Here is a 16898-nt window from a genome sequence, read left to right on the forward strand (position 1 = left end):
CCATTACGCCATTATGTCTCCTTGACCAGGTAGATGACTTTTTCTGCGCTTCAGCTCCATTCTGCCATTCTGTCTCCTTGACCAGGTAGATGACTTTTTCTGCGCTTTTGCTCCATTTCTACTCCTGTCGTCAACTTCCTGATTCTCCTAGGTCCAAGCGACGACTTCTGGTATTTTACTTCAAAATCAGCTATTTTGCATCTGCCAGGTCAATTTACACAAACTCCTGGATCCAGCAGATTTCTGCACACTTAAGCTCAAAATTTGTGCATTATCTCCCCCAAAAGCATATAATTTTAACCCAAAACCAATGCATGAAACGAGCCTTATCAATCTACGTTCTGAGTAAATTACCGTAGTATATTCATTCTCTCAAAACCGATCCCCACTGAGTGAAAAATAATGTACTCCCTCCGTCCCATTGAAGATGACACATTTTTCTTTTTGGTTTGTCCCAACTAAGATGACTCATTACTAAAAATGGAACACCTTTCTCTTTACTTTATTCCATCTCTCTTACTTTACTCTCTTCACTTCACACACAAAATAAAGTTGCATAAATTCGCGTGTCGTCCAAGGAGTCATCTTCGTTGGGACGGAGGAAGTATTAAAGTTAGTCACAATAAAGCTAAAAATGTACAATGAAAAAGCCAATGGATTAATTAACTAAGTGTTAATTATTCCACATCGGGAATGATAAAACCTCTATGAAGAGGTATTTAATAAGATGAAATATTACGTGTAATAATTATTGTGGACTAAGATGAGCGATAGAGCCCACACTCGCGCCGCTGACCGCCTCGCCGAGGCCGAGAGCCGCTAGTTGTGCACTGTGGACTTGGATCTTGGCAATTGGTCTTTGGGTTGTTCTTTGGGGCTGGTCGTTGGACGTAGTTCGAGCCCCGCCTATTCTTTTTAAACCACGTCAAATTCCACACTGTCCCCAACGGACTCCAACGCACGGCGGGTCCTGGCCCACGCTGTGTCCATGATGGACCTCGACGCATAACGGGTGCTAAAAGGTCTCCGATGTACCCCTTAGTGTAGCATGTTCACATGCATCGTGTCTCTTCAACCCCCAACGGCTAGTGCAACAGTCAGTAACCCCCAACGGTTACAATCAATGCCTTGATGACAGACATTATGTCTGTTGACTCCAGCACCCCTGCAGGTGGACTCGGCCTATAAATAGACATGCATTCATTGCATTCCATACACACAACAATACTCAAGCATTCTGCATACGCGCTCTCTCCTCGCTGCATTTTCCTTCTGTCGAAGCTTTGCTCTCGCTATCATCCAGGTCGCCAGAGCTTGTTCCTGCAATGCTGCAACGAACAAGAAGAAGTTGTTTTATCTTTGGGGACGATACGCTAATCCAAGAGTACCACCGAGGCGTATCTCGTCTTGCGGAAAGAGGACTCATCGACTCAGCTTACCCAATTTTATAGTTCTTCTGATTGGATTTATTCCGTTTAATTTTCTCCTTATTATTTCCTTGTAATTTTCTTCCGACAAGTTTGTATATCTGTTTATCCGGAAACTAACAAAAGTTTCTAGCATATCCTTAAAGATTAGTGACTTAATTTTTTTTTCTTCACTAGGGATGGGTAAACGGTCAATTAACCGACCCAAAGAGTTGGTAAAAAAACTAACCAGAAATCATCTGATCTCTAGTTTGGTTGCTTAACTAATCTATTCGGTTAGAATCGATTGGTTTGGTTATACCCGAAATAACCAAATGATTCAAAGTTCAATAGTTCAACTTTTAACTTTCATCTACTTTTAATATTATTATTATTATTATTATTTTCTAATAATACATAAATTTGTTTAGGTACTTGAAAAGTTTAACTTTAAATTGATTTAATAATTTTATTACGATAATTAAGTGAATAGACATTCTATTCGTAAAATACTACTCCCTCCGTCCCGCTTTAGCAGTCTCATTGACTTTTCTGTCCTCATTTTGTAAAAATGATAAAAAGTAGTTAAAGAGAATAATTGGTAAATTAAGAGAGAGAATATTATAGTCTTATCTTCATTATCGTCTCTCTTACTTTACCATTTCTCCACTTTAACTATTTTTTATCATTTTTATAAAAATAAGGCAGAAAAGTCAATGAGACTGCTAAAGCGGGACGGAGGGAGTAATATTTAGGTACTTTATTGATTTTGGATGATCATATTTTTAAAATACTATTTATATATTTTATTGACTTTAAGATATTATATAAATAATTTGTTTTTGGTTATCGGTTATAACCGATAATCGACTTTGAGAAAAATGTTAAATTGTTATCGATTCAAACACAGTGAATTTCGATTATTGGTTAATCGAATAACCGAGAACCGTTTATCCACCCCCATTAAACGAATTTAATTTTTTTTTTTTTTTTGAAATCTGTCTCCATATTTCAAGAAATCTTATTTGCAGATCAGAGAGAAAAAAAAAGAAGGAATAATACAAAAAAATGGAGGAGAAATCGTGAAAGCCGAAGCAGCGCACCATCTGCCAGGGGCTATCGTGCGCCCTCTGATCCCAAAGTTCACTCTAATTCCAATTTCATCTCGATGCCCATTAACCACCGTCGTCTTGTAGTGCTGCTCAACATTACTGATTCAGTATAATTGTACTCATTATACATCCGATTGATCTATCGTGATCGGATTCCAGACGTGTGGAGATGCAGGGGCCGAGTCCACCGAAGCACCGCCACGATGGGACTTCACCGTTGCCGTTGGGAATGGATTGGAGCCCCCCGCCTCGAATTTGGGTATAATTCTGTTCTTAATTTTCCGAATTTCGATTAATCTAAAGGAATTTGATTCGCTTACCTGGATGCTTTGATCGATTCCCATAGCTGGTGGTGGTGTAATTTATTTTTTGACGAATTAAGGCGTGTGATCAGCTCGATATGTACACAGTTATGAGTAACAGAAAGATCAGAAGGTTTCCTGTAATTTTGGGGCTCCATGTATTGCTTATTCGATATTGTTGAGTTCAGTCATAAAATTGGATTTTTCAGATAATTTCAACTAGTTAAAATATGTTGTAATCAGAGTGACAGTTGGGATTATAGTGTAAGATAGAATTTCTCTGCTGGTGGTGAGCTCAAGATGAGGTTTAAGGGGAAATTTGTTTGTTAGCAGAAAAGTTATTAAGTATCTGCTATAAAATTTGCTATAACTGGTGGTTCCCTGAAATGCTGAACTACGGAGCATAGGCCTTGCTGCTGTGATTTGCTTGTTTTCAGTGGCAAACCTTATTCCGTTTCTCTGCTCAGGCATTATGTGTAATGTTAATGACTTAATGTACTTTGCAGGTGGGGAGAGAAAGTGTTTGGCCTCATGATCCTCGGACAGGATGGAGTTACTGCATCACTATACCTTCATGGATTGTACTTGCAAAGTCAAAAGATTCTGACCCAACAGTGGTATTGATCTAATGTTTCTATTGCATGTTTGTTACATGATATGTAGCACTTATAAACTATACTCGGTTAAGTGTGCAAAAATTAAATAATAGTTAACAGAAATTGCTTCACTTCCATCAGCATAAAAGGGTGGCAAAACATTAGTGATTAGTCAAATCAATGTAGGTGGCTCCCTTGCTGTAAACCTTTTAACATTGTCTAGGATGAACTGGTCGGTTTCTTCCAGCAACTGGTTGGTGTGAACTCCAAGTCTTATGAATAATGCATTTAAGCCAATATCTATGCAAGTTATGGTAAACTTTCACATTCAGATATTCTTATAATCAATCAGCTTTTGCTATTTTGATTGCTCCCTATTTATCTATGATTCTATGTATATGGGAAAATATGAACCTCTTCTTCTCATTTGATTGTCATTGGTATCCAGTGTCAGTCCAGGCCTTGTTTTGTGAATGTTCTGATCCTCTCTGGTTGTATTAGGAGCTTTTTCTTGTAGAAGTTTTTCACTTGCTACTTACTAGTGGTTCCTGAATTAACAATTATAAGGTGCAGTTTTACAGGGTTCAGGTTGGCATACAATCACCAGAAGGTATTACGACCACAAGAACGGTGTTGAGGAGATTCAATGATTTCCTAAAATTACATGTTGCTGTAAGCTCACATATTTTAGTTAGCGTTGTGGCATTATCATGCATAAACATGTATAGACTAATATAGTAATATGTATTGCTATTTGATTCCGGACTCAGCACTTGCATGGTTTCTGTTATGAAGATGCAGTCACTGATTCTGGTATTGTTCTCAACTTTCTCTTGTAGCTCAAACGAGCCTTTCCTCGGAAAAGCATTCCACCAACTCCACCAAAAGGGCTCTTGCAGATGAAAACAAGGGCAATGCTGGAAGCGGTAAATATTGTCTATAGCTTAGATTGTTAAAGTTATATTTTGCGTTGCAAACAACTGTCATTTTGGAGGGAGTGGGATGACGCTTGCACATAGTTTATGATTGCTCTTGATGCCTTATGACATCTCCAAAGCTAGCTATCTCTGAAGTCTGAAACAACATAAATCCTAGGATGGAGGTTGTAGATTGGTCCTGGAGACTGGAATTCTAGTCCTATTTTACTTCTCTGGTTTCAAAAACTGTTAAGATTATAGAGGCTTCTGTTTTCATACAGAGAAGGAGTTCTTTGGAGGAATGGATGGCAAACTTGCTTTCAGATATTGATTTATCAAGAAGCATTGTCGTTGCATCCTTTCTTGAACTGGAAGCTGCTGCTAGGTCATGTGAGCATGCTGTAATTTGATATTTCTGTGCTACTATATTTTTAAAAATCAATCATTTACTACATGGAGCCTGGATTTTCCATAGTTGAGCTACTTATAAATTCTCGTCCATTACATTTTTTTCCAGCATTCCAAGAAGAGGGCATGCAGAGTCCTGATTCACATATTTCTCTAACTACCACGGACTCATCTCATCATATGCATCCAAATTCAAGCACGTTGTTAGCGGGTAGTTCGTCAGTGGCATCAGATTATGGCAGTGATACAGCTTATGAGATATCTGATATTGGTTCTCCTAGCCTTGGAAGGGATAACAACTCTGAAGTTGAGACTGAGGATCTGTTATTTTATGATGATGCCACAAGTCCAGTAGATAAATTTGTCAAGTATAGCATGTCAAATATTGATGAGGGCTTGTCGATGGGGCATGCTATTCTAGAGAAGCTCGAGAATTTTCCTAAACATAAAGCGCATGCCAGAGAAAATCATAACTCAGAGCAGAACATGAGTAATGGAAGATTTTTGAAAGCCTCTCATCATGCAGAAGATATATCAGAGCATCTGGCTGAGCGTAGTTCATTGGATCATCATGGTCGAAAGTTGTCAAATGAGAGCATTGGAAGCGACAGGAGCACTTTAAGAGGCAGTGAGTCATTAAGTTTAGTAAATCCAAATGGGCACAGGCCTTCTGATTTTGGGAATTCGGGTGAGGTTGGACGAACCAGTGGAACTGTTGGAGACTCTGATTATCATCTCCCAGATGATATACACCTGTTGGTCCCAGAGGATCAGCGCCAGAAGATGAATAGAGTACTTATGACAATGCAGCGGAGGTTGATTACAGCCAAAACTGATATGGAAGATCTTATATCAAGGTTGAATCAAGAAATTGCCGGGAAGGACTATCTTGCGATAAAGGTATCTGAATGCTGACAGTTTCAACCCATTTTATATTTTGGCTTCAGGTACCTAGGATACGTGAACCTTAAACTGACTTTATCTGGAAGGAATCATTTAAATCTGAGGATAACATACATCTGATACTAATGTGATATTACCATTGGTTATATATTTCTATTAACTGGGTTGTTAACACTAAATTTTCCAATGTGAGTCCTACAATTGTTATCCTTAGTATTTAGTATTAGACTCAAACATAATAAATACCAATGATGTGAAATTAGCATTGGTTACATAAATTTACACGAAATGTTCCCTGCATATATGTCTTTTTCTGCCAAGTTTTAACATTCATCCAAGTATAAGATTACAGTCCATGATATCATTTCTACCCAGGTGAAGGATTTGGAAGTGGAGCTTGAAACTACTAAACAAAAAAGCAAAGAAAATATTGAGCAGGCTATACTAATTGAAAGAGAAAGAGTTACTCAAATGCAGTGGGATATGGAAGAACTTAGGCAGAGGTCTATGGAACTAGAATCGAAGTTGTATTCTCAACAGGTTTCATGTCCTGTTCATTGACATCACTGTGGTAGTTTATGTAAGCTTGAAAATTTCTATAATGATAGAAACCTATTCCAGGATCAGAGGCCAGATGCTCAGCCTTCTGTTTCACCAGGCAATCAGCCGATGGATGCGTTGCGTCAGGAATTGGACTCTTCAAAACAGCAAGTTGAGGACTTGTTGAAGCAACATCAAGCGCTGGAAGTGAAATCCAAAGCTGACATCAAAGTTCTTGTTAAGGAAGTAAGATCTCTAAGAAGCTCGCAATCAGAATTAATGCAGCAGCTGAAGCAGTCTCTCAGAGAAAAATCTGAAATGGAGGTATACTTTGCTACACTACTACATTGACATAATAAGCCAAAAAGGTAATCATTTGTCAGTCACTCTATGCATAACATGGTTTGAACTTTAACGTTCTCATATCAAATCAACCTGGAATCCATGCTTACGTATGAGATGTGCAGGGAGAGGTTCTTGAAAAACATGGAGTATATTACTATGCATTCTTTTAGGACCCATTCGGTTCCCGCTATTGCTCATGACTAGAGGCCATGTTTATTCTTATATCTTGTTCAGTTGCCTTTTCTCTAAAAAACTTGGCCTGTGACAATGTGTCTAGGGCCGTCTCCAAAGTGTGAAGATTAAACCCTGCTTCAGGATTATCCATCCCATCTCCACCCATGCAATTAATTTAATCCAAGATAAAGTCTGTTTTGGCTTATGCCATATTGTCTCCGTATTATCTTGTCTAACATACCGAACACCACCTTAATATATCAGTTTCCCTGTCATTATTTATCCTTTTCTTTTGCATGTATTATTGACCTTTGGAACGAACCTTGTCTAATCAAGATGCTCATCTTCTCTTACTTTTGGAACTGCTTCTGGAATCCCAGGAACAACTTCAGGAAGAAAGAGAGAGAAATGAGCAGGTGAGAAGCTCTTGGAGGAAGTTGCTAGATAGATGCAAGATTCTCCAGGATCAGCTTCAGGAGTGCAATATGGACAATTTAACAAATGCAAAAGGGGACTCAGCTGACAGTCTTCCGTCATTATTGGAGCAGTTGGATTTTGTTGGCACATCTGAAAATCAGATAGACCTTCTCCTCGCCGAGGTACACTCCTAGCTGCTTCATCTATTAATCACTATTCTAATAATCCTCATACTTGAAGAACTAGAGATAGTAAAACATCGATATTCAATTAAACTCATGTGTCCTCATGACGATAATGGTAGTTTCATCTTCTAAATGTAATCAGTTTCAGCAGTTAGCCGAGGATGGCGATAATCGCACAACTTCCATTGATGAGGAGTCGAGGCAGACACTAACGAGTCTCCTAGCCAATAATGGCGCGTTGAGAAAGCAGGTGAACTCCCTTATAGTTAACAGTCTCAAATCAAAGGAGAAAGGTGAAATGTCAGATGTAAATGTAGGAACTAGGAAGTGAGATCTAACATAGCAGCAGCAGCTAACTCGTCGACATATATGTAAATTCAGTCGGGCCGTGTACCATACAAATGCGAATAATATGTAGAGTTCGTTTTACAAGCAAGAACACGTCTATGTCAATTTTTTTGGTCCCTCTCCGTGCTGTATGTAACAATGTACATGTATATTGAAGTCCGATTTGCATCCATTGTTGCATAGTTCTGAGTTGAGAAAAGATTGTTGAATTTTGTTGGTTTATGGATTTTGTCTTCTAAAACTGTGCGAGAATCATAGACTTACCATGTCTCGTCTTTTTTCAAGACGACATTTTATTTTTGTCCAGGTAATACAAACAACTCACAAAATAAGACTTTTTGAATATATAGGATAATACCGAGCCTTAATGGATAAATATAGAAAAACGAAAAAGATTCTTGTATTTACTTAATTAATTAATACCATGTCCGCAAAAATAGAGACAAGGAAGAAATATAGGATAACAACGGAAAAGAAGAAGAAGAAAGGATAGGGATAATATCGAGTGATATTTCTCATTTATAGATAGAGTGACGACTTTTGACCCTAAGTATGTGGTCTGATATTGTCTTTAAAAGTCTTAAATTTAGGATGATTTCTGACATTTTAGTTTAACCATGAAATTAGTTTTAAAATTTATAAATTTTTAAAAGTTTATGCAATTTTTTTAGCCCAACTCAAATAATTTTATGTGGCTTTATACATAAAACAATGTTAATTTGACGCCCCAATTCTCTAGTTCGACGTTGAACAAAATAACGTTGTAAAGATAAAACATATTTTCCCGTCCCAACTAAGTTGAGTCGTATTTCTTTTTGGGATGTCCCAACTAAGTTAAGCCATTTCTCTTTTTGACAAAAAACAAAACATCTAATCACTCTTTTCTACTTTATTCTTTTCTCTTACTTTTCAACACAATTTCTTAATCTCTGTGTTCAAAAGTTTTGTCTCAATTTAGTTGGGACGGAGAGAGTATCTTGTAGATTTTCCCAATTTAGAGAATAATATGCTACTCCCTCCGTCCTCGAATAAAAGTTACTAATTTCCATTTTGGCCCGTCCCCAATTAAGAGTAGCACTTCACTTTTAGCATAAATGGTAAGTAGGTCCCACATTCCACTAACTCATTTCATTCACATTTTATTATAAAATCAATATAAAAAAATGGTTCTCACATTCCACTAATTTTTTCAACCAATTTTTCTTTACATTTTTTAAAACCCGTGCCCGGTCAAAGTGCTACTCCTAATGGAGGACGGAGGGAGTATGAAATATTGACACAATCTTAAAGTTTAGGATTTTTAAGGCCACTATCTAAATTTGTGGGAAATATCAGAATTCGCCCGATTTGTGTTAATATCAATATACCATTAGTAAATAAAACTCCATCCATCATTCATTAATTGACACCGATTTTTTTTTTCCGTCCACAATTAATTGACACTAATTTTTTATTATTTTTGGTAATGGACCATACATTTCGCTAACTCATTTTACTCACATTTTGTTATATAATTATATAAAAGGGATCCACATTCCACTACATTTCTTAAAATATGTGTCAAATCAACATGTGCCAACTAATGGAGGACGGTGGGAATACATACTCCCTATTTCTATTATTAGAATCATGTTTGTCATTTTAGTCCATCTACAATTAGGAGTTTAAGTTTACTTTAACTATAAATAGAAAGTAGATTCATATTCCACTAACTTAAATTTAATTTTTATTATAGGTTACATATATAGGCAAACATTTTATAAATTTTAATTTAATTTATATAAAATACTTTAACTATAAATAGAAAGTAGATCCATATTCTACTAACTTTACTTTCACTACTTTTTCTTTTTTCTCTCTTACTTTACCAATTCTTCTCGCCTACTTTATTAATGGTTTATTATAGCTCAATGTCATTTCAAATATTTTTATTCTATTTTTAATAAGGAAGGAGTAGTAATTGGCAATGGCAATTTTCCATTTATTATGAAAAATAAAAAAGTGGGGCATTTGAATTTGTGGTAATCTGAAAGCCACACGTGCCAATCGCCCACCCAGTGCTGCCGTTCTCGTCGTTTCCATTCCTTCCTTCCTCCACCTCCAAGTTTCCTCTCTCCTTCACCCCTTGTATACTGCAATTCCTAATTTTCTCTCTCGCTGCTGTCTCCTGCCATGTGTTTGAAGGTACGCTTGAGAACAGATGTGGTCGGCAGATGAAGTATGGCGCTCTCTACCTCTATTTCCCTACCCTCATTTCCTCAGGTCATTTTCTAATTCCCCCCTCTTTTATGCAATTTTTTGTACCAATTGATTTTTGATGATTCGATTTATATAGCTGCTGCTGCTGCTTTTGTGCCAACTAATTTACTCATATTCCTCCCGATTTTTTTTTTGGAGAAAACTTCTCGATTTGATTATCAATACAACACATCGCGATTGCATTTATATGGTAGTATTTGTGAATTTGGATTAATATCTTGATTTTCGATAGATGTTCATTAAATTGTATATATGCTTAGTCGTGACTTTGAATATCGTTTGCAGTTATGCTATTCTAGTCCAAAATGGAAGCAAAAGAGGGTAGAGTTTCTGAAGCTGCGTAGAAGCGAGTCTAAGTTGTCGTGGATTGTCAAATCGGTGTTAAATAGCAGTAGGCACTCCAGTATTAGTGATAGTGGGGCGAGTGAACCGGCTAGGGTTCTTCTGGAGAGGTTGTTTGCTCAGACTCAGAAGCTTGAACAACAGATAGGTAGGGATCCAAGTTCGCCTGAGCTCGGTGTGGGTCTTGGTGAGCTCGAATCGGAACTTCATGCTGCTCTAGTAGCCTTGAAGAAGAAGGAAGAGGATCTGCAGGATGCGGAGAGGAAGGTGGTGTTGGAGTTCAATGAAATTCATCAAGCCAGGAAGAGTTTGGAGCGACGAGAAGAAGAAATGGCAGCTGCTACACTGAAGCAGGAAAAGCTCGAGGAGGAGCTGATGGTAGCAAATGTAGAGTTGGCTTCACGAGCCTTGGAAATCAGTGAGCTTAAGCTTCAGCTCAAGGAAAGGGATGATAAGATTTCTGCTTCACAAGTAGCACTGTTGGTCAAAGAAGAGGAAATCGCAAAGATGGAACAGGAACTGATGAAGAAGACTGATGAAGCTGCTAATGCTGAATCACAACTCTGCTTCAAGTCCGGGCTCCTGGATGAAGCAAACAAAGTTGTGGAAAAGCAAGCACTTGAGCTCCAGCAACTTCAGAGAGTAATTCGAGAGAAAGAGGAAGAGCTTGGAAATTCCATTCGGATGCAGGAATCTGAATCTGAGAAATTGAAGAATGCGGAAGCAAAGTTGGAGAAGCAAACAATGGACTGGCTAATTGCACAGGAGGAGTTGAGAAAGCTTGCAGAGCAAACATCCAAGCATGTTGGGGAAGCAAATTCCACTCTAGATGAGTTTGGGAGAGTGAAAAAACTTATTTCTGATGTGAAATGTGAGCTTGTTTCTTCTCAAAAAGTTTTGGTTTCCTCCAAAGAGAAAATGGAAAGTCAAGATCGGTTGTTGGAAAAACAGCTTAATGAACTTGAAGAGCTAAGGCAGAGCATTATGTCGTATCTGCCAAGTTTGAGAGATGCCGAAGCAGAAGTGGAAAGTGAGAGAGTGAAACTAAGGGTTGCTGAAGCTCAAAACGAGGAGCTTAAAAGAGATCTATTGTTGGAAAAAGAACTTGTTGCTGAGCTACAGACAACGTTGGATAAAGAGAGGTCAGCTTTGAAACAAGCAGTTTCAGAACTCTCAGCTCTCCGCGAGGAAATAGACAGCAAGACTGCTGCATTTGAAGAGTCACAGACTCTTCTCACAGCTAAAGAGTCAGAACTGGTAGAAGCAAGATTAGAGATCCAGCATTTAAAGTCCGAACTGGTTTCACTTCAACTTATATTGGAGCAGAAAAACTCGGAACTCTCAGATGCAAAAGAGATGCTGGAGGAACTCAGTCATCAGATTGCTGAACTGAAAGGGATTTTGTCCAGCCGAGAAGAGGAGCTCATTGGAGCTGTGTCCGAGCTCAAGGAGAAGGGCCAGCATTCACCCGAGAAAGCCTGAGAGCTAAGGAAATGGAAGTTCTTGCAGCAAATAAGGATCTCATAATGAAAGACGAGGAGCTAAACGTGGCTATCAGAAAACTAGATGCTAAAGAGAAGGAAATAGCAAAACTGAGAGAGGGAGTCATGCAAGATACAGATCTGAAACAGCTGTATGAATTATCACAGGAGATAATTGGTGAGAAAAGCGTGGGTGAAGTCGCAATTGAGAAACTGCAATTAGAAGCAGCTCAACTCGAAGTCGAAGCTGCAACAAGTGCACTAGAGAGAATCACAGAATTGAGTAGCCAGCTTCTGCACCAAGCTGGTCTGAGCATCGAGGCAGAAACATCCTCCTGCAAAGAGAGATGACGATGGTTCTGGGAGGTCCGTGGAAGTCAAAGAGGAAATCACGGCTTCTCAGTTTAACTGAGGATCTAGTGAAAGATGCAAGTATGAATTTATTGACTTAATAGAGCCTTAGTATATCTTCTAACCCATTCTTTTAATTCCAGTGGACTGTTTTCTCAATGCATCTTGTAATTGTGTATTTTTTTCTAAAATTGTTGTGCCTTTTTTTTTTTTTGTTAATATACATGCACTGCATACATAAATAAAATCTTTTTTCCATTTTGGGAAATGGAGTTTATACTATAAGATTTTGTGCGTCTTGGTAGTGAATTGCCAAGGAAATCAAACACTTTATTTAATCAAAAGTCTTGCATCAATATCTCTAAATTTCTTTGTTTAACTATCAAAACAATTTCTTTTGTCAAAAGCGAAGTCCATAATGATAGCAGTTTTTTTTGGTTGTAATAATTTTTCAACAAACCTATTTCAAACGTCCTTACCGCATTCGAAAAGCTTTAAATTGCACGATAATGTAAAGTAAGAACAGAAATAAGGAAAGAAAAGCCATCCATCCCATCGGCAAATCTATTTACACAGTAACAAAGCCCACTTCCTATATTTTGCTAATTCAGAAGAGAAATTGATGTACATCTACTATGCAGAGTTCATGATTGGTTTTTGGTGAAGAAACCATCACCTGAAAATGTTAGCCACCTTCGGCGCCCGCCACGCGGGGTCCCACTTCGCTGCTGTCGCCTTTCTGACCATCGTTTGGAACAGAGGATCCTTTCCCCTTTAATCTCCCTCTCCCAACTTTCTTCCCAACAAGAAGTCCCATTTTCATGGCTGTAAACAACCCCAAAGCAATTAATAGTGGCCTCACAGCCCAGTGGAAGTCCTCGAGATGTTGATACTTCTTCACCAACCCAGGGAGGTCTCAAACGAGCGAGCTCGATCTCAGCTGGATCGCCCAGGAAACTCATGTCCTCTCTCCCTATGCTCAGCCTGCTGGGAAACTTGACAACGAGGCACCCATTCGGCAGCACTTGGGCAAACCGTCCAGGTGCCCAATCACCACCTCTTCTGAAGCCAATCAAACCGTGGGCTGAAGATGCTCGACTTAAGCTTCACGAACTGCCCAACACAGTAAGGTTTTGCCATCTCAAACTGTGTATATTCGCCCTTCCATAGGGTCTCCAGTCCTATAAACGCAACAGCTACACTTCCATCACGGTTTACTGAGTGAAGGACACCAACAGGCGAGTGCTTCTTCTCTTCTTTCTTCAGGCGGACCCAGTCGCCTGCAGCCAATCCGAATGTGACTCGTTCCAGGGAGAAACATGAACTCGTAGTGGATCATGAACTCCATGCACCCTAACCAGAACATATCCATCTTGATCCGTATCCCTTTCCAAACCCACCACAGACCCTTCGGGCACATCCATATTTTTTGGGCTGCATGAGTTCATGGCTTTCCTAGAACGGACCACATCACCGACTTGCAGGTGATCCTTCACAGGAACCATTCTGTATACCCACCACCACCTGGTTTGTCTCTGATCATTCTACTTCCGAGACCTGTTGAGCTTCCATCTAGAGAAACTGCATTCTGCGAACTACAAATTCATATAAAAGTTTAGTCAAATGCAATAGAATAGCAGATGTATTAAAGCTGACAAAAAGAAATACGATTATGTCATGTTAACAAGTCCCCGTCTCAATGAGAACAACCAGTAGATGCTTTTGAGCAAGAAACTTAAAACTTGCATCAAGAATCAAGAAAAGGATACCTCTTGAAAGCATGTAAAATATCTGCCATCACAGGGCGGCTCCTAAAGTCGTACTCAAAACAACCGACAATGACATTCTCAACTGCAGGAGGGAGGCCGCTGGGAATATGAGGTTTTTCTTGCTTTGTTACGACTAACTTGTATATCTCCTCAACTGATTTACCACTCCAGGCTGTATCCCAGTTAACATCTCCAATATACTGCAACCAAATCCCCACGAATCAGTCTCAACAGATATGGGACCTCTTATTTCTGGCTGCCATTGTTCCGGAGCCTATAGGCCGGACTCCCAAGTCTCCGAGCCATGTCCGTGCTGGGCAATGAAACCCCTAACAACACATAAGGGATACCAATATCCCCAATAATTGCCCCATCATTTCTATTTAACAAGAAATTATAAGGTTTGAGGTTGAGAATAAGGATCCCTTTTGCATGCAGGTCCATTATTCCCTGAGCCAGATCCACCCATACCTGTGAACATATCATCACACCCCAAGTAAGTACTCACAAATGAGTCGACATCTTCCAGAAACCAATAATGAACATCACCTAGAACATCTCCAAGAGACAACTTTCCCCCAATGAGCGAGCCATTTTGTCACCGACTGAGCCCTCGTAGAATTGCATAACAATGCATACCTAAAAGAACAAAACAATACAATGCTTTAGATTCAACATCCTCATCACCATCTCCACTAAAAATCAAAACAGCATAATAAAAGGCCGATCAGGAAAACTCACTCTCTTATTGATAAGAGAAAGCCCGTAGAGCAAACAAACCGTATCCAACCCTTGGCACTTAAAAATCAAATCACTCAATCTATTCAAGACATCCCTAATGTTTTCCTCTTTGACCGGGTGCAACATTTTGACAGCAACTTCATGATACTCGCCATGGTCCTCAGACGACCGGTGATGAGTGGCCAGCCAAACATCACCAAACGCCCCTCTTCCAATCCGGTGCCTGAGCTTAATCGTCATTGGATCAATCCAAGGGGTCATCTGGTCAGATGATGCACTTAAGGTGCTAACATCACCAGACTCTCCATCAACCATCACGAAATCAAACGAAGACGCAGGTCGATTAGCAACAACTTGTCCTGCCATTTCCCTAATTCCCATAACAAAATTATTGACAGACAAAATGTGCTTACAAATCACACAATAAATCAACAATCCACATGAGTAATATAATGCTTTAATAAAATCTAACACATAATTCATCAATTTTCCCAAAAGAAAACTAGTAGTAGTTCAAAAGTAAGAATTTTCCAAAGGGGAGACAACCATCCCCAATTTCCCAAACAAAAATTCTAAACAAGAACATCACAATCACTATCACACTTTTTTCACTTATAAACACCAAAAGTCCAACCTAGAAATGAACAAATTTTCAATCAGCTATAAATATATAGTTTCTTTCAATCAGAAATTATGTTGAGGGTTTAATCACACATTAACAGCAAAAAAACGAATTATGTAGCAAAAACACAAATTTGTAAGCGAAAAAAATGAATAAAAAACTTACTGAAATAGGAGAGTATGAAAATATGTAGCTAAAAAAATCGATTACGGAAGAAGCAATAAAGCAGTAATATCGACGAATTAAATTGGGTATCAGTATTGACCGATCATTTTAGCGCAGTGCTGATAATTCACCAAATTTTAAAAGGGGAAGGGGAAAAAGGAGAAGAAACTGAAAATTGAATAAGAGAGAGAGAGAGAGAGGTGCATCGATGTGGCTTTTTTACGTACGCCACCGATGTGTGTTTTTTCAAAAATTTTTATTTATCTCTTTAGTCTTTTTCTCTAACTAAATAAATAAAAAAATTTTTATTTAGTTTTTTTCTGTGTGTAAACTAAATCATCAAATTTCAAGTGGATATAGCTAAGTATAAAATTCATTTTTTTCCCAAATTTTTTGGGGGATAATCATTAGCGGTGTTATAAATTATAATAATCCATCTCCCACCGAAACAGGTTTGTTTTCTATTTTATTTAAATAGAATTGTTTTACAGCTAGTTTCAATAGCAATTTAACTTTTTTCCCCTATAATAAAACTAATTTAATTTTTGGGAATTATTTTTCCGACCAAATTTCAAGAAATAATGAATGGGAATAAAAATGAGTAGTATTTTTCTAATAATTATTAGCAAATACATACAATTGTCTTCAATTAATTCCATTTCGATGCGTACAAGAAACTTTGAGGGGTAAGAAAATGAAAAACTTTAACTTTTTTTTAGCTTTTTTTTAAAAGACAATTTGCAAGTCACTATAATTAATTAATCTAATCAACCAAAACTATTGACCAATTCATTTGTCCAAAAAATATATTTTTAAAAACTAACTTTTTTGATATTTCCCAAATTTTTTGCGTCTAATTAATACAAAATTAAAGATACGTACTAGCAATCAATTCCAAAGCCGAAAAGAATGACAAATTTGATACGATCTAAAACACCATATGTAAAAAGGTTATATTTATTGAAATTATATCCAAGAGAGAAGAGGAAGAAGACATTGTAGGAGAATTGTATTCTTTTTGTATTTCATTTTTAGTGCCTCTTTAAATAGAGGCTTTCCATAATTTACAAATGGTAATACTATCTCCTATTTTTTGTGGTATCAATCACACATTAATTACAAGATCAATCACTACTAATTACATGATCCTTGCCTTACTTCATTATTTCTTTTTCCCTACTAAACCCCACCGTTTTAAATAAGGATCTATGCTTAGCGCCTTTTTACTTCTTCAAACACCTTTGAATACGCTTTTGGGCGATGTTCTAGTTGATCTTCCGAGCAAAATGGCAACTCAATAATTCATTTTTAATCTTCTCCTTTTATAAAGTGCCGATCAATTTACATGTTTCGCCGGGGCGTGTTGGGCTGGGTTTTTGCATGTTGATTGTTGTCTTGTTGTCAGATAGGACTTTCCGAGAGGGGGAAAACCAATTTCGTAAAAGTCTCCATATCCATAGGATTTTGGGCATTCCACTTTTGCCCCCAATTAAATTTTTTTAAGACTAGAAAGTA

At 38.0% G+C, this 16898-nt stretch overlaps 2 protein-coding genes and 1 pseudogene across 5 annotated transcripts; 2 read left to right on the forward strand and 1 right to left on the reverse strand.

Moving 5' to 3' along the window:
* The first annotated feature begins 2433 nt into the window (after positions 1 to 2433).
* Positions 2434 to 7875, forward strand: LOC125223015 (PX domain-containing protein EREL2-like). 4 transcript variants are annotated; one of them, XM_048125960.1, is made up of 10 exons: positions 2434 to 2777; positions 3327 to 3437; positions 3990 to 4088; positions 4256 to 4342; positions 4615 to 4723; positions 4851 to 5641; positions 6020 to 6184; positions 6266 to 6508; positions 7084 to 7302; positions 7448 to 7875. In XM_048125960.1, the coding sequence occupies exons 1-10, from the start codon at positions 2688 to 2690 to the stop codon at positions 7634 to 7636; spliced, it is 2103 nt and encodes a 700-aa protein (XP_047981917.1). In that variant the 5' UTR covers positions 2434 to 2687; the 3' UTR covers positions 7637 to 7875. The 4 variants fall into 4 exon arrangements, with proteins under 4 accessions (XP_047981917.1, XP_047981918.1, XP_047981919.1 ...); XM_048125961.1 differs by having other exon boundaries at positions 7454 to 7875; XM_048125962.1 differs by having other exon boundaries at positions 7457 to 7875.
* Positions 7876 to 9668: 1793 nt separating this feature from the next.
* Positions 9669 to 12086, forward strand: LOC125220315 (golgin subfamily A member 6-like protein 7). Its single transcript, XM_048122475.1, is given in 3 exon segments — positions 9669 to 9915; positions 10198 to 11717; positions 11720 to 12086. Coding segments are annotated over 3 exon segments (1929 nt in total). The 5' UTR covers positions 9669 to 9873.
* A 685-nt stretch (positions 12087 to 12771) lies between these two features.
* Positions 12772 to 14962, reverse strand: LOC125220316 (annotated as a pseudogene).
* Between the last annotated feature and the right edge of the window lie 1936 nt (positions 14963 to 16898).

The sequence above is a fragment of the Salvia hispanica genome, chromosome 4, assembly GCF_023119035.1.
Source record: "Salvia hispanica cultivar TCC Black 2014 chromosome 4, UniMelb_Shisp_WGS_1.0, whole genome shotgun sequence".
NCBI lineage: Eukaryota > Viridiplantae > Streptophyta > Magnoliopsida > Lamiales > Lamiaceae > Salvia > Salvia hispanica.